Source organism: Rhinopithecus roxellana, chromosome 10 (genome assembly GCF_007565055.1).
Source record: "Rhinopithecus roxellana isolate Shanxi Qingling chromosome 10, ASM756505v1, whole genome shotgun sequence".
In the NCBI taxonomy this organism is placed as follows: domain Eukaryota; kingdom Metazoa; phylum Chordata; class Mammalia; order Primates; family Cercopithecidae; genus Rhinopithecus; species Rhinopithecus roxellana.
Genome location: NC_044558.1, coordinates 35484625 through 35509241, shown reverse-complemented (window position 1 = coordinate 35509241; position 24617 = coordinate 35484625). Strand labels below are relative to the sequence as shown.

Here is a 24617-nt window from a genome sequence, read left to right as displayed (position 1 = left end):
GGCCAACTATGTATGGTGTGCTTCTGAAAGAGAGTCCTGTTACCCAAAGGTGAGACAGAAGCCTCTTTGATAGGGCATTTACAACTTGAGGCCCAGTAAATATTTAATCCACAAAAAAGTATGACAGGGAACATTATCTGTAAATGAACAGTTCTGCCTCTCTCATCCTTAACTTTATCACCAGTAAAATGAAAACAAAATTATCTGCCTCTAGAATTGCTGTGATGATTAACTTGGAAAATGTAAATAAAAATTCAGCACTTTGGGAGGCAGAGGCAGGAGAATTATTTGAGGCCAGGAGTTCGAGAACAGCCTAGGCAACATAGCAAGATCCCCATCTCTATAGGAAAAAAGAAAATTTCAGCACTAATCATAAATACTTTATAAATGTCAGATACCATAATACTTAATAATTTTAAAATCTCAGAATTATGAGAGAAATATAGGCAGACGAAAGAAGAAGAATACATTGGCTATTTGCCTAACACTTGAATGATAGTAAGAGTTGCGGATGTTTTTAAATATTTTTATCCCAAATTCTTCATTGCATACAAGGACCTGGTGTGATACCATAAAACATAAAAATAGTAAAGTCCTTTGAAAACTGCACCACAAAGAAAAGAGTCAACAAAATAATTTAAGTAATTTAATCAGATAAGATTCAAGTTTATCCCCAGCTCATTTGTCTTTTATTCTTCATTTCAGTTAGTTACATTTTCACTGGTTATCACCAAGGTTGTGCATGCGCCTTGAAATGTTCACAAAAGGTCCACGATACAGGAGTTTATAATAGGCTATATGTTATATTCAGAATCCCAGGGGAACTAATAGACTCTGGAAATATTGATTAAGCAAGATGTAAAAATCTTATATAGTTTTGGCTACAACAGTTTTAAAGACAAGTACAAGCTTCATTTGCCACAAAACTCACAAAAAGTAATTGATTAAAGAATATCTCTTTTATGCAAAATATACATTTTAGGATATAATTTAATTGATATTCTACTATATACTGACATTGCTCCTTGATCAATGAATAAAAAAATACTCTCATTGCCAGAATTATATTTTTATAATATTTATAATTGAGGTAATAATGATAAAAGACTTAAACTATGAATAATGTTGGTGAGTTTCATTTAAGCTATAACAATTTCCCAGAACTAAACAAATATGTGAATAAACATAGGTCATTTTTGATAAATGAATACTAACAATTTCACAACATAATTGACAAGTTGATTACATCAGTAATTTATAAGAAAATAATACAATCAAGTTCATAGATTCAACCAACGAAGTAGAAATAAGGGCAATTAAGACAGAACTATACTACATCAGTATCACTGCCTTAAGTTAATTCACAGCACAACCTAATGTGGGCCCATGAAGAGTAATTCAAAGAAGTGTAGGCCTTACATGAAACTTCAGAGATGTTGATCATAAATTTGGCTTCTATTGATGAGAAATGGCCAAGACTGTTGACCCATGCACACATGTTGATATTTACAGTTGTTTCATGGACACTGGCCAGTCTACAAGCAGAGCACTCGCATGGGGAGCACCAGATGAGTTCCAGCCACAGTTCTTTTATAAGCTTTAAGTGCCTCATGAAGATGCGGGGATCTCCTCGACGTGCAACCTGGTCACATCAGGGCACATTCAGCAGCAGAAGTCTGTTTCCAGTATAGTCCTTGGTATGGCTAAATTCCACTGTCCCTTTATCAGCAGTCAAAAATCCATGATAAATTCTGTACAACACTGTAGTCAATAACAGCAGCACCAGACAGCATATTAATTCTTTTAACCATAAATTTGTGTATAATTATAATGTTCTATGTGTGGTGTTATCAAAAGAATCACTGTGTCTCTAAGTATCATATATGTACGTCTGGATAAATACATTGTTGTACAAGATCTCCAACATGCAGGTCATGCTCTAGGACTTGGGGATATAGAGTAATACATGTTTCGTGGCCAATAATAAAAGTGACAATTGTCTTCCTAACAAAAAATAAACACGAGAAATAGGAATTAATCAGCAGTCTTGAGGATCCCAAATGCCTTAGTAATATTATTTATCCCTCTATTTATTTTACGGCATTTTTTCTTCCCTCACATGCTCAGTACACGAGACACACTATTGCTGTTGAATTCATAGAAATGCATAAATAGACTTTCTTCCACTCAGACTGAATATGACTCCCTAAGGATTTTGTTGGAGTGTAGTAATGAATGCTGGTTGCTAGGTAGTAGAAACTGACACTGCAGCAGGCAACCAAGTGCAATGGTGAAATTGCTGCTTAAACCCTGCTTATCAAAAAGATTCACAGTGCCGATTAACTTAGGTAGTCTACAGGGTATCATTAATTTATACACAAAGCAGAGAGGCTGCTCCAAATAGCCAAAAAAGGTATGGGGTCGGGGTTGGAGGGAGTCAACATTAAAATCATGAACATCTTACAGAGGCATTTCTGTGCTTCATGGAGACAGATGGCATATACAGTAAAGACAGGGAGCTAAGATGGACAGACAGGAACAACATACAGGACAAAACACCTGATTAAATACTGCCTGAAAATCTGATTAATCTATTGATTCAGAAATTTAAGGCTAGTCAAAAAAGTCTTCTGTGAACACCAGTGACTTTTGAAGTTTGCACAAAAAATTAATAAATAAAAATAAAATAAGGGGGTAAAAAATGACACAAGAGCTTTGGGTGATATTTGGCACTCTGCCTCTGAAAATGATGACAAACCCTGGGGTTTAAAAAAAAAAAAAAAAAGTCTAGAACCAAGCAGCAATTTCTGGCTAAACAATGCAAGCCTGGCTGGCAGTTACCTTTCTTTCTCTCATGTTTTGTGCCTTCCCCAAGTCATTAAGTAAGAGATCTGGCCTCGGCTTGCGTGTAACCAGTAATGACAACCTCTTTGCAGTTATCTGCGTGCAAACAACCAGAGACATTCAGAACTCCAATACAGCATTTTTGAAGAAAAGTAAATCAATCAAGAAATTAAACTATTTAAAACATATATTTCTTTCAAATAATAATAAAAAAAAAAAAGTCAAGGAGAAACGTGCCCTCCCTGCCCCACAATTCAACATGCAGAACAGTCGACCAATGCTTTCATATCAGCAGGATGGTTCGATGCAAGTACACATATCCTGAGCTATCCATAGTCCCCAAACTCTGCAACATTGCTTTCAGGTGATAGAGACAAGATGGTCCATGCAAATGAGCTGACACAAGTCATGTTGTGTGCAATCAAGATAGGATCCCAGACATCTTCAGAATGGTTTACAGTCACAAGAAATAAAGTTCCAATGAAGTGGTTGGCATTTGGAAGCACACTGTTTTAAATATATCTCCCTGAAGATATGTTTATATATTAGTGCACTGGTCAATATCTGACACTATCTGTCATTTTATTGCAAAAGGAGATCAGGGCAATTAATAGGAGAAATCTTAGCACTACTTTAGACAATCTTTAAAGCCTGGATAAAATTCATTAGCTACCCAAGTGGCATTTCTGACTTCAAATTGTAGTATCATGCAAGATTTATACTGTATTAATGGAGCCTGGAGTAACTCTACATTTAATTATTTCCATTATGGGGTAAACAGTACTTGAATTAATACAATTTAGCCGACTGATGCAGTTTGGTTGTTTGGTTTACAAGATAGATGGGATGGGAGATCGAGAACGCCTCAGAGGACAAGGAGAGTTGTAGGGTGATGTTACTGGAGAGAGCCTCAGAGCATTGCCTGCCAAGCCCGCTATGTTGTTTAAGCTTCGGGATTTTTCATATCCTTTTATGAAAAAATGCACAGACATCAGTTGAATTAAACCAGAATATAGACATACAAATAATACCATGCAGGGTAATCAAAAGTGCTACTTTCAAGCTCAAAGAAGAATTTGCTTACAAAGAATTTAATATTGAGACAATTTATAACTCTAAAAAAAATGAGGTTCACTGTAGTTGCCATTTTGAAAAGATTAAACCAGCCATCACAAATTATGGTTACAATACTTCAAAATCTATTTTTTCCCAGATTATAGTTAGCGCTAATGTAATTTTGTCATGTAGAATACTAGAACTCATTTAAGAATTAGGCAAAGCAACTTAAGTAAGATATAAGCTTGACTAATATTTTTAAATTTCGGAATGTGTTCTTGAAAAAAAAAAAAAGAAATAAGTAGGCTACTTTTTATCTTTTCATTTTTTACTACCTAAGCTAATAAAGCATACTTAAGTTTAAATGGACAACTCTTTTTCCAGCATATTTAATCTTCCAGCTTTATAGGGTTAAAAGATGATTCTTAAATAATGGCATTTGGTGCCATTATCCAGGTGATGTAGGATGGAATGCCCATTTCTAATTCCTTGGGTAAGAAAAGTAAAGGAAAAAAAAAAAAAAAAGAAAATGAATGAAATATAAATTGAGTCATAATTGCAGTGAAATAAGTTTGAATTTGATTACATGATAGTTTTCAGCTGATTTCCACCCCCAGCCTTCCCACCCAGAAATTGAGAATAATTTGGTGTTAATTCATCTTTTCTTTCTATTATATCACACCTTGATCTTTTGTTCATGATAGCCATGAAGTTACAGGATAGAAGATGCTCTCATAAACTTTAGCCTTATTCCTTAGCTACTTAAGCAACCCTATCAAAGTCACCTTTGGAAATATTTGTATATTGTAGTATTTTTTATTACAAAATATTAGAGACAGTTAAACGAGGTGGAAAGCACCTAGTATAAGTTTTGAAGTGAAATGTCTTAAAGCAGGGTAACTACTGACTAAAAAAGTAGTCATACTACAAAGATTTGAGATGAATGTTCTGACAGCTTTCTTGAAAAACTGTTATAGAACAGGAAAATGAAATTCTTTTTTGGCAACCAAAATTGAGCAAGTAGATACAATTCTAGTGGACTACTTGTCTCCCTTACGATATGACTTACTCTTTGGGTTCTAATCAGACCTTGGTGTACTTGATGAGTGTGTGAGAAAAAAAAATGGGTCCATTGTTTTTCTTTATGTACCTTTCAGCTATTCCTCTTTAATTGAATCTTTTCATGGAAATTCCAGAGAAGAAGTCATGGATAACTTTCCTCTTTTCATTGGAAGAGAAAAAGTGGTGTATCTGATTATTTTACGTATGAGAGGCCAGGATAGACAATGGGTGTGGATCGCAGCAATACCCCTCTTATGGGGTAAAGCTGTCTTATGGGGTGAAGCTGGATTGGATAAGGAAAGAAAATGATGAACATTCCCCTCCCCTCACAACATGCACACACATTAACTTTCAGCAGACTAGTTGCTTTCTTTGAGATTTTGTGGATAGAAATTTATACCATCCATTAACTATGACAAATGTTCTCTAGCACATAGTCTCTGCTAATCAAATAATTATGGGCCAATGTTTTGTTAGTCCCTAAATATAAATTTTCACATGCACGGAGGGTTAGTTATTACTGGTCTTCTGAAAAGTTACTGAAAATATAACTTTGGGAATTGTAGAAAAAAATTATCCTGTGCCATTGAAGTTGACTGTATAACCTAAAAATGTAAATTAGACGATAAACATTGATTGGCTTTGATTAAAGGCAAAGTGGTGAATATGCATGAACTAAATGGGCTGTTAATAATTAAACATCATCATACAGATTTACAACTCTGTTCTCTACAATCTCCTTGCTCCTACAGGATCCCCAGAAAGGTAAAATTCTCTTTGGCAGTTTTATAGTGTTCATGCCAGTAATATGTAAAATTTGGTTGCCATTCTAAATGTTATCTTTCTGAATTATAGTTTTACTATAAATATTCTATTCTGTTTATAGGTCCTATATTTTTAATGACTATAATTTCAGTGTCTATTTGAAAAGTCTTCCTTTCTAATTTAGTAACAAGTATTTATTAGTAAAATTATATATTATTCATACAAATATTTTTTCTTTATTCTACACGTTCATTTATGGTTAAAAAATGTGATAAAATTTTGCTTAATCAAGATTTTAGTGGAATGGCTGAAAATATAATTCATGAGAATAAACACTGCTGAACTGATTTTGAACTAACATCTAGATACACAGCATTCATTTCAAATAATTCTTAAGTGCATGTGCTTATTTGTGGCAATACTGAAACTACCTACTCATGTGCTATTCACGAGCATGTTTTAGTTTATGTAATATGCTTTCCTAAAAGAAAAAACATGCATTCTAAGTATTGAGAGTTTACTCTTTTAGAGAATCCTTAAAGATTTCTTAATATATGCCCAATTACATTCATATTTTTAGCTAGAAAAATAATTCAGTGGGAATCCAGTAATTTATTTTCACTTATAGAGAGAAGAATTTTTAAATATTAAAATCAAATCAGCAGAGATACCAACTTGAGGGATAAATGAAAGGATTATATAGAAAATAAATGAATAGAAGTAACAGCAGAAATATATAACCTACATAAAGGGAAACAGGAAACGAAATGAATAAATTTGTGATAGATATGATAAGATAACCAACTGAAAAGATTAAGTGAAGTTAGCCAAAAGTACTACCATACTTAGCAGGAAAAAACATATAGCTATAAACTACTTAAGCAAGAATGAAAAAGAGTTGATTATGATAAGAAATGACAAACAGTAAAAAGCTCATGAATAAATTTTCAAAGATGTTCTCACTAACAAAAATAATTTGTATTTGTGAAATAAGATTGCATGTATACATTTTACATGCAAACTAAATATCTTATTAATTGCTTTGCTTGCAAAACTTTGCAATATTTTAGTAAAATTTTGTATTTAGATAGTGCTTTATAATTTGCAAAGCCTTTTCTTGTTCATGATTTTCTTTGTCAGTTTAAAACTCAAAATATTGTCTAACATAGAAGAAAAACATTCTAGAGAGTTCTTTAAACACATAATCTTAGTATAAATATTGCATGTGATAATCTCATTGAATGCTGCTCTAAAATGTAAGTAAATTTAACATGTATATACATTGCGTACAGTGATTTAAGATATTCAATGCACTTAGAACAGCATGTTCTATATAAAATATTAGTTTGATATGATGATTATTATTTAACATATGTACATATATTTTGCTCAAATACTATGATAGTGTATTCACTGTCTTCCAAATATGTTTAAAGATTTTTCTAGCACATATTTAATGTAGAACAGTAAACAACCAAATAAATCTATTGAGAGGATTGAAATACATTTTGGTGCAAGAAATAGATGCAAACAATGGAAGTAATTGGAATGGAGAAGTATTTAAAATATTATTCATGGAAGGAACAAGAGTCCTTTGTCTTCTCTTTTAAGTCTCAAAGGCATAGAAGCAAAGAAGAAAAATATGAAATGATCAAAAGAAATTAAGAGAAGTACAATATGGGCAATAAAATCTTTCAAAGAAAAAAAGAATCACAAAATAAATATTTCAGCCTTAAATGGTAAATAATTCAATAGGGAGAAACTCCGATGAATAGCAACTAAGCACAGTATTATTTAAATGCAGTTGTGCTAATATGAAAGTTTTAAAGTGGATTTTTATTCAAATTCAGTCAATTACCATAAGACATTATTAGAGTTCTTTCCCTATTCTATCAACAAACAGAGGAAAAATTACTGTGGCAATAAAGCAACTGGAATTGTCAAAGTAGAAGCTAATAATAAAGCATACCACTTTTGACAAAAGTGGGTTATCATCATCACAAGACTATTCTTAAAGGGGAGGAAAAGATCCCAATTGTCCTAAGGTTGTAAAGTTTACCAAAAGGGAATAAAAACTTTTTCAGGAATAGTTTAGACAGTGGTACAATCAAGGAAAAAGGACCCACATGATAATGGGAGCTTCAGTATTCTATTATACTCTTTTAACAAAGATGTTCATTCCATAATTTTGATTCATTCAACCAAGATTTATTATCTTCTAGGTGTCAGGCACAGTTCATGTCTGTTGAAAAATAGTAATAAACAGATATTTTTATTATTGGTCATGAAGAAAAATTCTGTAAGTGCATTTTGTGATTACACAAGTAGGCTTTGAAGTGAGTAGACATACTGTTCCATATGACTGAGGATCTTGGGCCTTTGCAACCTTGAGACCCTCAGATAAACTACTGGCAAAAATTACCCATGTACTGGATAAGAGACATTAGAGTATGTTTCATGCTTTACTTTGAGGAAAAAAAAAAAAACTTATAATTGTTTTATAGTCATGAATTACTCATCAAATATGTGCACAGAGCCAATTAGTGAGTTTTATTTGTTGTAGTGAAAAAGATAACTTTTAATGACTGCTGAGTACATTATATTAAAGTAATTGGAAAAGTGATTTAATATTTACATATTCCATTCCAATTCTGCCCGTAGACAAATGGCAAACCAGAGGATAGAGAAAAAGGGATGAGATGCCTTTCAGATATGACAATCACATAGGTTATTATGTATTTTAACAAGTTTCTAAGGAGAGAAGATGTAATGGAGAGAGGAAAAGAGCACCGCACGCAGTCTTTCCTAGAAAATGATGAATGAGCATTTTACATTACTCCATGTATTTACAACAGTTTATTGCTAAGTCACCTGTTATGATCTGATTAAATGCATGCCTACCTTTCCTGATCCCTCCATCAGAAGCACACGTGTAATCACCTGTCGTCAGTAGGAAACATGTTTCCCCTCTTCTGTTTTTGTCTCTGGTACTAGAGCGTCTGATGGGGAGCCTTTCTGGGGGTGATAGTGGCGGCTCACTTCCTGTACTGTCGTCACCTGATAACACTGGTCACAGCACCATGCCCATTGACAGACAGTGATGAATGAGGAAATGAGACAGTACAAAGAGTTTACACAGAATGCTGGTAGTCCAGTCACTCGATATACAAAACACAAGAATCACATCACAATAAGAAAAAGAATTTTTATCACTCTTCACGAAAAATTACATGGAGCAAAATGGAAATGTATTGAAAAGAGTAGAAATGTTCTTTGGGAGATTTTAATTCCAGTTTGGATTTTATCTCATAAGAAATTGCCTTTAATACAACTAATATGAACTCAAAGTAAGTGTGATAATGAAAAAGCACATAGATTATTGTCTTACAATTTTTGACATGTTATCTATTTACTCTGAATAGGAATATTTTAAAATGGAACCTATTTAAGAAAATCTCTTAAGTACATTTTGCCTTTGTGGTTATTTAAAAGACATGCTTTTACTAATTTCTGAAGGTATTGTGTCCCAAACTCTTAATAAAAATTATTCCAAAAGCACACAGACTCCGTGTCCAGGTACTCTATTTGGAAGCGGCAAAATATTTTTAAGCATGCAGTGGAACAAGGCCAACTTCTCCAAATGTCCTTGAAATGAGTATCTGTTTACTTCTGTATCTTTGCCAAAGACTTTCACATCCTATTAGCCTAGATACTAGCTTGTTATTTCAGTGTTTACCTGGGATGATAGTGCCCTTCTTAAGGGCTCTTTTCCCATGCCCTTCTTAAGGGCTCTGCATAGATACTTGAGAATAGTTTGATGACAGCAGCAACACCAACTAAACTCTACCTTTCATAAATACATTCTTAACAGTTTTTAGATATATGTTAGCAGAATTTGCATAGCCATCTACTAAATAAGCATAAGGACTGTGAATGAAACTTATAAACACAAACTTCAGGTCCAGTCACATTGTTTTTTCCATTTACCTCATTAAAATTTCTAGAAGCTAAGGAGGGACCTATGAAAATGATGCCTCCTTTTATGTTAGTTTGTTTGCTTTCTTAGTTGATGTTTCTTCTAAATTATGAAAAACTATTCACATAAAATCATCATGTCATTTTTCTATAAGAAAAAATAAAATATATCTAAGTTATGGGGAATCGATAAACCCTAAACTTTCGTAGTAGGGTAAAAGCTAATTAAATTGTTTAATCTGCAAAATATTTTACCTGTACCAGACAGTAGACAAGAGGTGACACTACTATGACTTTGGCAGCTGAATGTCAATTTCTAGTCAATCAACTCTACATTGTCTACAGCAATGGGGAGGAGCAGAGATTCAGCTAATCTCAAGCAGTAAATCATTCAAAATTCAGTTCTGAGAGAGAGCAGAACCCAATACATTGTGTCTAAAAAGGAATTCCACTGAGAAATTCAACTTTGCCATTGAGTGGCCAAAGCAGAACATCTATTCCTTGAAAAATGTAGGGTTAATTATATTACATGTCATCGACCCTCATCAAAGGGGTTATAATGAGATACCCTACTTAATTTAAGAACAATGAAAATTTTATCAATCCTCCAGGATATTACTAGGGAAGAGCTTTGTTATCAAAAAGTTATCTTCCATATCACCTGTTTGGAGTTTAGGCCTTTGAAATGTAAGCATCCATTCTTCTTAAATAACTGCTTCTTGTGAATTAGGTTGAGATGCATGGCACCATGTGGCAGAGGTAAAACTGAGACAAACACACCAAGCCAAACGATATGGAGATCAACATTTTGAGGATGAAAGGTGAAAAATGGTCAATATCATACCATCACATCGTGCAGGGAAACAAAGAAACATTGGCACAAAAGCAACAAACAGGCAAAAGAAAATATTGGCACCATCAGCAAAGGGCATTCCCACTAAAGCAGGAAAACTCTATAGACCAGCTATGCAGTATTCTACTTGGGGTTCATTTAGAAAATGCTACCGTCTAGCTATCTGTAAGCCTGACGCAAACACATATTTTGTGAAGGGGTTAGGGCTGAAAACTCATGAACATGTGCATAAAATGAGAATGACTGCCTTCTGTCTAAGGAACATACTGGTCTATAAAGCATTTAATAACATGCATTTGAAGTCCTGCCTTACCTGATCTGTTATGTTCCAGAAGTCGATTGTCTTTGCCCAGACACGTGTCACTCTGTGTACTATTGCAGGCCATATTTAATTCTGTCTTGCAAAAAGTAGGTGAGCTTGCCTGAGGAGCAGGAGGGATGTGCTTCTTTCTTTTCCTTGGAAGTTTCTGCTTTGCCATTGCCAAGGAGTAGTACATTCCAAAATTGTTGACAATGACAGGCACTGGCATGGCTATTGTCAGCACTCCAGCCAGAGCACACAGGGCTCCCACCAGCATGCCTGACCATGTTTGGGGGTACATATCTCCATAACCCAGGGTAGTCATGGTCACTACAGCCCACCAGAACCCAATAGGAATGTTTTTGAACTGTGTGTGTTCACTAGCTGAAGGGTCGTTAGGTTGAGCTCCCACTCTCTCGGCATAGTAGATCATGGTAGCAAATATCAAAACTCCTAGAGCCAGGAAAATTATCAGCAGCAAAAATTCATTAGTACTAGCTCGAAGAGTATGTCCAAGCACCCTCAGACCTACAAAATGGCGGGTGAGCTTGAAAATTCTCAGGATCCTCACAAACCTTACCACCCTGAGGAAGCCAAGTACATCTTTAGCAGCTTTGGATGACAGCCCACTGAGTCCCACCTCTAAGTAGAAAGGTAGGATGGCCACAAAGTCAATGATATTCAAGAGATTTTTGATGAATTCAAGTTTATTGGGTGAAAAAACAATACGGACTAAAAATTCAAAAGTAAACCACACCACACACACTCCTTCTACATACGTCAAGGCAGGATCCGTTTCAATTTCATACTGTAGAACAACACTTGTGCCATTGATGACTGGTTCTGTCTTGTTTTTAACAATATTGAAAGCTTCATGTGTTTCCAGGCAAAAAGTTGTAATTGAAACCAGGATGAAGAATAAAGAAGCAAAAGCAATAAACTGTAGAAGAAAAAGAAATAAAAAAAAAAACCACAGTGATCTGAATCATAATACATGTTGATTCAAATCTAAAAGCAATAATCCCTGTAAATAAGAAGGAACAACAATATATTTAGAGGTTTCACTTGGATATGACCTAAGAAAAAGAAGATACATGTATGTAACATTAATTAGAGTGTATGGGTAATGTATTTCAGGTTCTGTTTTCAACTCATAGATACAAAGTTTTGCTTTATGTTGGAATATAATGTATTGAGTTTTTTTGTGTAAGAAAATATAACCTGTAAAGAGAACACGAAAACCACTGCAAAGGAATTGCAATTGAAAACACACCAAAACAAAAGAGAAATTTAGACAACAGTTTATGATCCTAGAAATCTTTACTCATAAGATCAAGTTTTAAACCTTTAAATATTAGGTGCATGACACACTGATAGAAATTTGGAAACTACCCAAATTTAGCTGTAGATTTATATTCATATATATAATGTTCTGGATATCATACGGTATCAGCATGAGAAAAACGATCTTTGCAATACATGCTGCCATGTAAATTACATCAACTTCAGGTGGAGACTTGTCCAAAAGTGCAAATCTAGGGAGGAAGAATAAATAAGACTGAAAGGAGAAAAACCCAGCAAAGTAGCAATTTAAATGAAAATGTCTTCCTCTCTTGAAAATGGATCTCAAAGTATTAGAGTAACATACTATAAAGTTGAAAGGGTTTCCTTAAAGTCAATTCATTTCTTCAGCCAATAATACATGACTACACACACACACCTACCAACACAGAATAATAAGAAAAACACCCATATAGTTCTTAGTAGTACCATATACTGTTGAAAGTAATTTACATCATTAACTCACATCAATCCTCATAACAGCACTACTCCTACTCCATTTTACAGTACAGGGATATCAGGGCAGAAAGTTTAAACTACTTTTCCATGGTCATAAACTACAAAATGATAAGCCTGAGTCACTCACCTGACAAGTTTAGCTCCAGATTCTCTTCCCCTCACTTACCAAACTCTCAAATGCTGAATACAAATGTGCTGAAAACCATTTATTTAGGCTGGGATCACATACTTTGTAATATTAAAGATCTGAAAATTTGAAATCCAGTTGTTTGAATGAATGACGCTGTTGCAGTCAGCAGCGCTAGAGATCACTAGCACCCTGTGATAACACCTCAGGTTTAGCATGCTAACTGAACACCAATAGACTCTTCCTTAAATGTCTAAACAAGAGTCATTCAGGAGAAGGAAGCTGTCAGTCAAGTGGAGGGAGGTTCTTACTTGAAAATTATAATAGAGTGTATCCAAAATCCAAAGTTGCCCGTAACATCTAGTCCTCAAGCATGCCATTGGGAAGAGCTGAGACAGTTCAAGAAGAGATTGAAACCGCCACCCTTTTTACCTGGTTGAGTTTTAATCCACCAAAATGTAAAGGGTATACAAAAGGTCTAAAATATCTTAGGACTGCAGCTATCTGCCCTAAAGAGCCACCTCAAATTATGCAACTTCTACAGTGTGCCAGTTAGTACATCAGCTGTATAGTATTCTAAGGCAGGTCATTTTCACAGCTTTGACTCGCTCTCTCATGAACATTTTCCAACTGCTCTAAGTTTTGGCAATGTGATCTGACCATTAGCTTTCCCAGACGTTTTATGAGATAATAGCATTCTTTTGTCATTCAGTTTTCGTTTTGTATAAGCAAATGTACTATTCTTTTCTTAATCAATCATTTGTAGTAACAGTATCATTAAGATCCTATGTACACATTCAAAGATAACCTTTCAGAGGCAGAATCAGTTATCCTCGATTCATAAATTACTTATTAATCTAATCCCAATTTTATTTATAGATTTAGGCATCATGTTTGTTTCTTATTCCACCTAAAATCTTTTGTCATTAGAGTCCTGCCAATATGTACCTACTGACTCCCACCCCTCAACTATACTTTTCACCATCCCTACCTTAGACTCAAGCATTTCAGGTATTTATAGACTCAAAAGAATCTTCCTAAAGCCTTAATAGCTCACTACCTCCTTAGTAATGAGATGTTCGTGGGTGTGGGTGTGTGTATTTGTGTGTATTTTGACAAAATTTTGGTTTCTATGCAAATTCTTGCGCATAAATAAAACATGTGAACAGCCGATAAACGGTTCTAAGACACAAAACTTTGAAAACCAAAAATTGCTTGTCATTTGGTATTTGTATTTATTTTTATTGGCAATATTTAAAGAACCACATCAGGATTTTGTATTTATATTATTCTACTTTGCTATTTTTATAACTCTGTATATCTTTAGTTTTTAAGTACTTTGCAAATTTGCCAGTGTCATACCAAAGTTGATTCCATTTTCAAATATTCTTTTTATTTCCCTATTATAGTAATATTTTACTATAATATATTTCATAATTTGTATAATCAATTATATTATATATAACATATATAAAATATATATAGTAATATTTTTACTCTAAGAGGAAAATAAAAGAATATTTGAAAAAGAAAACAACTTTGGCATTCTGAGAAAAAGACAACATTCATTTCAGAGGTAGCCTATTATTTTGCTTTAAAAACAACCAGAGAGGCCAGGGGCAGTGACTCTCACCTGTAATCTCAGCACTTTGGGAGGCTGAGGTGGACAGGTCGCTTGAGGTCAGGAGTTCAAGACCATCCTGGCCAATATGGTGAAACCCCGTCACTACTAAGAAAAACAAAAAATTAGCTGGGCATGGTGGTGCATGCCTGCAATCCCAGCTACTTTCCCAAGTACTGAGGCAGGAGAATCACTTGAACCCAGGAGGCAAAGGTCGCAGTGAGCCAAGATTGTGCCACTACACTCCAGCCTGGGCAATAGAGACTCTGTCTCAAAAAAAAAAAAAAAGAAAGAAACCGCCAGAGAGGCAATGTTTTTATTTATGAAAGCTAAAAACACTAGTCACAGTATGGATTCTAATCTTAGGATAATAATCTTAGGATTCTAAGACAGAACAAAAGTATGCTTGACAATAACATAATAGAAATTTGGAAATTGAGGTTGAATTCTGAAGGGGGGAAAACAAAAAATTCTCTAAGGAGAAGGAGGAAGAGCTGAAAATGTGATGTCCACCAAATGAGAAATCCCTTCACAGGTTCAGTAGCAGAACTTGAGAATAGCAATGGAGAATATTAAATTTTAAGATGATGCTTTTTCTGTTTTGCTTTCAGCAAAAGGCTATTTTATAAAAAGAGCTTGGTGTTGATTCTGTTTCAAGGAATGAAGGTATTGGGCCAGCAGAGGACAAAAAGAGGGAGAAGCCAACCATGGGAGGTGGGATACGTAGTAGGTATAAGAAACATAGAAGAGTCATAAAAATAAGAATAACAGATAATAAGGGGAAATGTAGCCCCCATGAAATTTCTTGGAGATACTGGGAAGGCACAGAGCTTACAGAGCTTCCCATGGAAGGAACAGGAACTCAGTTTGTTAGCAATTTAGTTCAAGTATCAAATGAATGGGTGACCCAGCAGCAGCGTTGAGAACTCGAAATTATCCAGAGGCAAACACTTGGGTTGCATTAGCAAAGGCTTGGTGCACTTTATCTGAACTTAATTCTAAGCTCTTTGAATATAAAAAATGTTTTCTTTTGTTTCTGGCTCACTGAGTAGAGCTTAAGTAGGTAAATATGAGGTTAGACTGAATAACATTCAGAGAAAGAAAGTAAAAAGGAAAGAAATCGAGGTGAAGATATTTTATTTATTTGTCTCTTTTTCCTTCACTGAACTGAGAAATCTTTAAGGACTGGACTGACATCATATTCATTTTTTGTATTTCTTGGTCCTTGCACCGTTGTTAGTACTGTGCATGGCAGGATAGATAAAAGGGTGGAAGAATTAATGAAAGAACAAATGAGGAACTGAATAAGATAGACCACGTTCCAGTGGGAATTAAAATGATATGAATAAAAGGCAAGTAATATGAATCAAGCAATGAAAAAGAAATATTGAAGAAAAAAAAGCCAAATTTAAAAAGCAAATTGAACTGGCTTATTGGTCTAAATGTCACCAATAGCACCTTCCATTCATTCTCTTAATGGAGCTTGTGTCTTAGCAAGAAAATGGGGAAGAGAATCACACTGCCATCTCTCTGTCTTTTCCCTGTGATAAGACCAAAAACTCCTCCAGACATTAATTAAAAATAAAATTAGTCATGTTGAATAATTAAAATGTTAGAAAGCTCTCCAGACAAGGTGTTTCATGTCAACTGATTGTACAGATCTGATGCATAATTCCAGGCAGTTTCAGAATAAAAATACTCTGTTAAAATACTGGCCTGTGAGTATAATCAATAGGCACATTTTTCTCCATTAGTCATGTCCATGTATTTAATTACAGAGAGTGCCCAGGACTCTTATTTTTTTCACATCAGTGACCATGGGTCGGAAGTCTTCATAGTCCAGGATCTCCATGGATGGTCTCATGTCAATCTATCTCAATGTAAATATTTAAGCAAATTTCTAGGTATGTATAATAGGCAGAGAGAAAGTGACGAAAAGTGGTGTATATTTTTATTTTCCTGATTTTCTCTTTCTTGTTATCATTAAAATGAGTGAAATTGAGCTCTATAACATATTCACATATGCTTATTCACTTTTTCAAAACTGCGGACTAGACTGTGTCCTTTCTCTGTGCTACTCTAGCCCAGGATCATTAATATTGCAGCAATTTTCACAGACTTTTGTTAATAATTCCACATATCCACAAGTTGCTCAGAGAGACTTAAACATTCTATCCCCAGGACCATGACTTAAAGCAAGAAATAGGTCTTCAGCCCCTGTTGTGAAATTAGTAAAAGAATAAATTATGAAATTCTGTTGCTTTGGTATGCAAAAATTCCATTGGAGCCAACACAGAATCTGTCTTTTGAAAGTTACTTCATCCTCCTATTATTCACAAAAGAAAAATCAGCCTATACTATAAAATATAAAGGATGAAAAACTTAAAAAAAATAAAGCTCATCTCTATTTTGTAAATTAAGGGCAGAGAGATAATTTAATATTTGAAAATTAACATTACGGGAAAATCATGAAAATAAGCTACCTAAAATATAATACTAAGGAATTTCCATTTATATAATTTTACATAAGTTGCATTAGTTTTAGTTTGTAATCTAAGGACATTATCTTTCCAAATGGGAATACTTCATTCCTATTATGTTCATGTTGCTTTTCTTTCTAAAATAATAAAATAAAGACTAAAGAACTGAAATAATTTTAAATGTTTAAGTATCAGAAGTTCATGTAATCCCGTGATCCAAAATGTCCACTTTTGGAAATTTACTGTAAAAAATTTTACATTAAAGTACAAGGATAGACACATAGAATGATATTCAATGAAGCATTATTTATAATTAAAAAATAAAAATGTCTGTCTCTGAATTGATGGTATGTCTGTAATAGAGCATTCCAAGGAATTAGATACTGCAACATGTACTTATCTGGAATAATCTCCAAGGAATCGTGTTAAGTTAAAAACAAATGACTGCAGAACAACAATATGCAGAGTGTAATCTCATTTTTTCTCATTACATACAATTAATAAAGCAACTTAACAGAAACACTACTTTTAGGAGTGGTTATAGCTGGGTGTAAGAGTGGCATTAAGCAGAGATATTGCTAACGAGAAATCCTAATTCATTCCATAAATGTCTAAAAACTTAAAATTCTCTACAAAAAACTTCAATCATGTATTCCAGGTTTTAAAACAAAATTCAAAATAAGTAATAACCAAGAGAAGGTGAAGCCTGATTATTCTGAATGACCATTAAGTTGATATTATTAACCCGTAGAACCTATAAATTGGAAGTTTTTAATTTTTCTTTTTTTCTACAGCACCATAAACATAGATGATGGTCTTAATTTTGTATATATTCATGTCCTATACACCAATCTTGCCATAATTAACAAGAGTTTGTTGTTCATAGAACTCTGGTCTCTAGAGAGAGAAAAAAATCTCTTTCATTGGTAAGTCTGTCCTTAAAGGCCAATCAAGTAGGAACAAGTAGAGTCCACTGTCTGCTGGTTCTATGCAGAGCTGATAATTAATTCAGTTTCTTCTGAGGCTGCTGATAAAATCAATTTTTCTTTAAGTTTTACCATTTAAAAATAGATTCACAAACATTACCACATTTATGGTATTGAATTAGATTGAAGAAAGCTGGCCTTTCAATGAAACCACCATACACAATTACCAAGCTTGGAAATCAGTAAAAAAGATTAAACATCAAGTGTCTATATGTAAATGTGTGTGTATATCACATATGTTATAGATTTTTATACCTATATCCACATAATATGTTTCTATGTATAAATAAATATTAAATTTAAATACAGATTATACATAAATATGTATATATTATAAAGATTGGTATAGAAATAGGTATAAAACAATATAGTATTCATTCCTAAAATAAAAAACAAAAAAATACCCAAAGTTACTATTGACCACCGAGACATATGTGGTCCCTGATAAATATCTTCTACCATGTGTTCTTTATATCCTTATCCAATGTAAATATACAATCCTTCCTCCGTTATTTTTATTTTGAGGACACAGATTGATTTATTAATTGAAATTGGGTTTGTTTAGAGTCATGGCCTATCCATTCACACAAAAATGTAATTTTCTGGGATACAATAAAGAAAGGTTTGATGTATTATTGGTATTACTACAACAAATTACAGTGTACAAAATTAGGTAACCAGAATTAAAAGCCATCAACTGTGAATACATAATATCATTTTGCTTTCTTAAGTCTCAGGATGAAATTTAAAGTATGTAGTTACCGTATTTTATAAAAATATTTTTTATAATTGTTTCATTACACTGAAGAAAAATTTTACACTTTGCACTCTTAAGAATGATAACTGATGATATATAGGAATTTCATGGCATAAACCAGAATTGTAATTTCAAAATTCCAATTATTTAAAATTCCCCTAATATTTTATCTTTAATGTATTTAATATAAATTTATTTTTAAATGATTAATTTGTCTTGGAATGATATGAACTTCTCTACCACCATCTAGGGTTATAGAGTCACATTATTAAGCCTTATCTGCTATGAGTCCCAATATGTCTTTCTTGAGGTCAACAATCATGTTCCAAAATAAATTATCGGAAAATATTTGTTTTTACTTAACAAAAAGTGATGGAGGTGAAGGAAGGTAGCTAATTTACAAACACCTGCCGAAAAGATGTTCTGATTCAGAAAAGTCTGTTTCTTTTAGCACTATGGCACCACAGTTAAAGCACATCTTACAGAGTGCCACCAATGTCTGTCTACCATGCAGTACCACCTTTGTTAGTCCAGGTACCTGTAAACCAAAGGGTCCCCAAAACCTCAGTCTCAAATATTATTGTTCTTGTTGTCCGTATTCTCCTTGCTCAGTAATTTTTTTCTAAAACCATAACATAATCCCCAGGTAGCCAAGTTCTCTCCAGCTATGGGAGTTAGACCTACCTGTAGTTCTATTGAAGCCCCATATTACATATTAAGTTAAAGCTATAGCACTTTTTCTTTCTTAAGATCTTTGTTTATTGGACATCTGCTCCTCTTTGCTAATTGGCTTAGGCAGAACCCCTCCAATCCACTCTGGTACACTCCAGCAGGTGTTCCTATTCAGATGTATAGGTAGCAGACACTAGAGTCTCCCTTCCTCCTATGTCTGAGGAGCACTTTTACAAGTGCTTGCAAATTATTCCCAGAGAGCAGAGGCAAATTTACACTAAAAGATTCTGTGTGAATTGCAATTTGGTTATGAGAAACGAAACCATATTTAAAATCTGTAAGAGATTGATTGATTGACTGTGTAATTGGAAGTACAATAAAATGAGCTTTAGTGTTGCATGCTTTAAGAATTTAACTTTATCAACTGCTTTCACATCATGGTCTAGGGACTCCTAGTAGTCACAAAGCCTTTTCTGGGGTCCATATAGTCAAGCATAGTTTTGCAGTAATACTAAAATATTTCTTGCCTTTTTCACTCTCATTGTCTCACTTGTTTACAGTGGCATTCTCTATAGGCTACATGACATGTGGTCTCTCAACACATTGAATGCAGAAGCAGGTATGAGAAATCACCCATTGTCTATTAAGTAAGATATGAAAGAGATTTGCAAAAACGTAAAACAGTGCCACTCTTCTATTTTTGTCTCTTTCAAATAATTTTCCTTTTACACAATTTATTTTTCATTAAAATGTTAGCTCATATCACTTGGTTATATCCCAGTCCAGGAAAATAGGTGTCTCCTAGCTTTTTTATGTATGACTAACAGTACAAACTAGTAATTCTATACAAAATTACAAAGTCTCAAAGTTAATCTTCAATACAATTGGCTGCTTTACTAGATTATAAAATAATATGACTATGCTTTTACTATGCAAATAATTTTTTAAATATATGAATTCTTCTACACTAAGGAATTCACAATAGTCATAGATATCTACAATAATCAGAAATATCTAGGTCTATTGCTTAAATATTGGAATGTCTTGAAATCTGGTAATCTCATCTACTTCCATGTATCTACCTGCCATCAAAGCATCAATGATAACCCAAATGTCATCTCCAGCTCTGCTTTTTCTTGGTGTTTTATAATTGTAATTCCCAAATACACAAAGTTCTTCAATCTCAATCAATGAAGGCAATCAAAATAGTAGTTATTATACATATTATTGTTGAAATTTTCAAAGGAGCTTCAACTTGCACTTGCCCAATTTGTTGATCAAATCTGCCCTTTCTACTCCATTATATATTTCTGTTATTTTGGACCACCACTTAGCAATTAACCAACCTGGTACCAAGACTCCTTTTTCTTCCCCAACACCTGCATCTGTTGAATTGCTGAATCCTGTAGACTTTCAGACTCTAAATACCTCTTTTCTCCCTTCTCTTCATTCCCAGGGCTAGCAGCTTAGCTTTTAATATGCTTTTAATTACTTTTTCTTGGATTACTAGGAATAAGCACTCTTTTAAGGGAACAAATGTGATTATGGCACTCACGTGCTTAAAATAGTTTAATGGCTCCCAACTACTAGATAATATGTAATGTTCTTTCAAAAACTTTATTTTTATTTTTTGAGACATCTCTCTCTGTTGCCCAGGTTAGAGTGCAGTGGTGCAATCATCGGTCATCGCAGCCTTGATCTCCTGGGCTCAAGCAATTCTCCCACTTCAGCCTCCCAAGTTGCTGGGATTACATGCATGTGCCACCACACCTGGCTAATTTTTGTATTTTTTGTAAATAGAAATGGGATTTCACCATGTTGCTCAGGCTGGCCTTGAACTCCTGGGCTCAAGCAGTCTGCTTGTCTCAGCCTCCCAAACTGCTGATTACAGGCATGAACTACTGCATCTGGACATACAATTTTCCTTAAGTGTTATTTAAGAATTCCCTTATGTGGTCCTTACCTACCTTTTCTAATATGAATATCACCTCTCCTATGATGTACCAGGCTATTTCATGACTTGGCACATGCAGTTCCTTCTGTCTAAAATTCATCTTTTTCCTTTGTAAGACTGGCAAAGAACTTCTAAGTAGTTAAAATTCAACTCAGTACATGGTCTTTTAACAAATCCTTGAAATCTGAGTCAAAATTAACCACTTCCTTGCAGTTTTCTAATATAGCACTTACCTCATTTCTGTAATATTTGATTTTCTTCTCCTTTGATAGAAAATAAACTTATAACAGAGAGTTTTAATCATATTTTATGTTAATGGCATTGATTTGTTGCTTAGTAACTATTAAGAAGGGATAATGGCAAAGATTATGGCCACACCAAACATAAAGTTTAACTCAGTCTTGGTTTATTTATTTACACCACTTTCCCCAAGTGGATTTTTAAGAAGATTCATGAAAACAACAAACGGAATAGGAAGAAAGATATAAACTAAGACAAATTAGAAAATAGATTGTCAGCTTATGTGACAAGAGTAGGGTACTGTAAGAGCTGTAAAGGAAAAAGGATGCTTCAAGGTGGAGAGATCAGCAGTCAATTTATGCTGAATTCAGAGAAGATAAAACGTGTATTGGATGAAATAATCAGGCCACTATTAGCTTCCTATGATGAAGCAGTTTTAGTAAAGAAATAGGAAAAAGCCAGATCTCAAGGGATTAACAAACTACTGAGTGCTGAGAAGTATAAGTGACAAGTACATACACACACACACACACACACACAAACACAGAAATCACAGCATCATAAGGGTGTAAAATCATTTTTGTCCATAGAGGTCATCACAAACCTTTATAATTGTTATAGAGCTTAACAGTGAGTCCTAATATCAAATATTCCTGAAGTCTAATCCTAAAACTTTCTAATTCATAGACTTTTCCTACTCATAACTAATCAGGAAGCCATCATAACTACATGACTTTTACAAATTGTTTTTAACTAATTCTATTCTCAAAAATGTAACTGTTTACCTGTTGTTCTGAGAAGATCAGGAAAGGAAGAAATTAAAGGCTATGCCACTGATAACAGTTTTATAGGATACATAAGTGGTAATAGAGAAATCAGAAACAGCTTTAAGATACCAGTAGCAGGCTGGGTGCGGGGGCTCATGCCTGCAATCCCAGCACTTTGGGAGGCCGAGGCGGGAGGATCATGAGGTCAGGAGATCGAGACCATACTGGCTAACACCGTGAAACCACGTCTCTACTAAAAATACAAAAAAAATGAGCCTGGTGTGGTGGCGGGTGCCTGTAGTCCCAGCTGCTCAGGAGGCTGAGGCAGGAGAACGGCTTGAACCTGGGAGGCAGAGTTTGCAGTGAGCCAGAGACGGCACCACCGCCCCACACGCTCCCCAAAAAATACCAGTAACAATACTACCTTTGACATGAGAAGGTGGCAACTCTAAAAAATAAAATGTTTGCTTTTCTTCCAAATATAACAATATTAATAATAATACTAATAGATAAAATTCAGTGAATTCATCTGTCCTAAAAATTATTTTTTATTTAATCTTAACAACATACTACATAGTAGATTCTATTACCTCATTTTACAGAGAAGCAAACTGAAGCTTAGAGACTGAAGTCAAAGCCCTCTTCTTCATAACACATATGTCTTCCCTGAATGGGCCTTTGTTTAATGAGAATCTTCAACTCTACTGGACAGAAAGATTCAGAAAAGAAAAACTAGACTGATAAAATAGTGTTTTATGCATACATATACATGAAAACACAACATGCGCACATGCTAAACTTTGGTCATCAATACTCCTAGAGCAATAAAGCCAGGAGAATGAAGTTTTAGCTTTTATTTCTCATTTGCTTTCTAGATTTTTATAAACAGTGTTTTTTTCAAGATCCTTATAAAATAAATAGTTTAATATCCAAATGCTGGTTCTGCACAAGCAAAGAGAAATCAAATAAGTATCAGGCTTTAAAAATGTGTTTATTATTTGAATAAAGTGAATATTCAGTTTGGGACTAAAGTATCTGAAAAATTGTGAAACTTGCATGCATGGACAAATATGAACTGAGTGCTTCCTTTCCCAGATTTTGAAATCTTTCAGCTAGATTTTTTTTTTTAAGTGATTGTTTTCATAGATTATTTAGCTCATTTTAGGGCTTTCAGGTCAAGGTTTACAGGACTTGTCCTTGATATAGAGACAACAGAAGGAAAGCTATTAAATATTTAATAGGGTTAGAAAATACTACATTTAATATTCTCTTGAGCTTGCACAGTGCTGACTTAGAAGGAAATCCAAAGTGCCTCGTTTTCACATGTAGAATCTTAAAAATTCAGTTAGTAAATCATCTTCTAAAATGACATCCACAGCTTCAATGACTACATTCTTAAAAGCAAAACATTTCTTTTGAAATATGTGCTGAAAGCTCTTTGTTAATTGGAAAAAAAAAAAAAAGATAGCTATGGATTTTTCTTTGAGATGTTATTCATGTCCTATTTTTATCACCTTACTTTATCTTTTTAAAATTTCAACCATTAGGCAAGAGCCAGAATTATATATAGACTTCTTTTTTTTTTTTTTTTTTTTTTCTGCTTTGTGCTTTGTCATTTTTGTTTTGTTATGTTCGGGTAAGGAGTGAATTTTAGAGATACTAAGCAAATCGGCCATATAAGGATCTTTAATAGCTATTGTACAACCAACATGATTTGTTGATTTCCATTTTACAAATGTAAAAATTTCCTTTAAACAGAATTAAAATGTTCAACTCCTATGCTGAGTCTTGGATTGAATCAATAATAATCAATCAATACTCAACATATGATTCAATGGTAAATTTTAAACTCACATGCTGAGTTTTGGATTGAATTAATCCAAGACTCAACATGTCAGTTGAAAATTTATTCAAATGCCAAATTATTAGCCTTCCCAGAGTAACTGCTGCCTTATCTCACCCCAGAAAAGCCATTATTCTACATATAAAATAGGTTTTCAATGTCCAGAAATGAGAGAAGCAGGGCAGTGATTGGTGATGTTAGTAATGTGCTGAGAGTGATGGTGGGGGAGAGCTGAATAAGCAGAAATTACTAGAAGACAGACAATAGGTTGTCATTTTGTGAACTACATTACCTCAAATACTTCATTCAATAAACAGTTAATGACAATATTGGTAGTAAACTCAATAAAATGTTTGAGATTCTGAAGTTTCTTCTTAGACATTTTGGCAGCAAAATATGCGAATGAACCAGAGACAGGACAAATCCTTTTATAATTTCTGATGAACATGTTTAGGCAAGTGAGAAGCAGATGAGAAAAATAAGATGCAAAGACAAGACTGTTCAAGCATGCCAA

The 24617-nt window shown here is 34.0% G+C and overlaps 1 protein-coding gene across 6 annotated transcripts in view; it reads right to left on the bottom strand.

The window, feature by feature from the left end:
- Window positions 1-632: 632 nt before the first annotated feature.
- Window positions 633-24617, bottom strand: part of KCNC2 (potassium voltage-gated channel subfamily C member 2) — a 169860-nt gene continuing 145875 nt past the window's right edge. The window contains exons 3-5 of one of the 6 annotated variants that reach the window (XM_010362654.2): window positions 10869-11796; window positions 8629-8793; window positions 633-3811 (exon numbers count right to left, since the gene is read on the bottom strand). In XM_010362654.2, the coding sequence (XP_010360956.1) occupies window positions 3675-3811; window positions 8629-8793; window positions 10869-11796 (1230 nt within the window). In that variant the 3' untranslated portion in view covers window positions 633-3674. Of the gene's footprint in view, window positions 4389-8628; window positions 8794-10868; window positions 11797-24617 lie in introns of all 6 variants that reach the window. The other 5 variants (XM_010362656.2, XM_010362655.2, XM_010362657.1 and 2 more) reach the window with 5 other exon arrangements.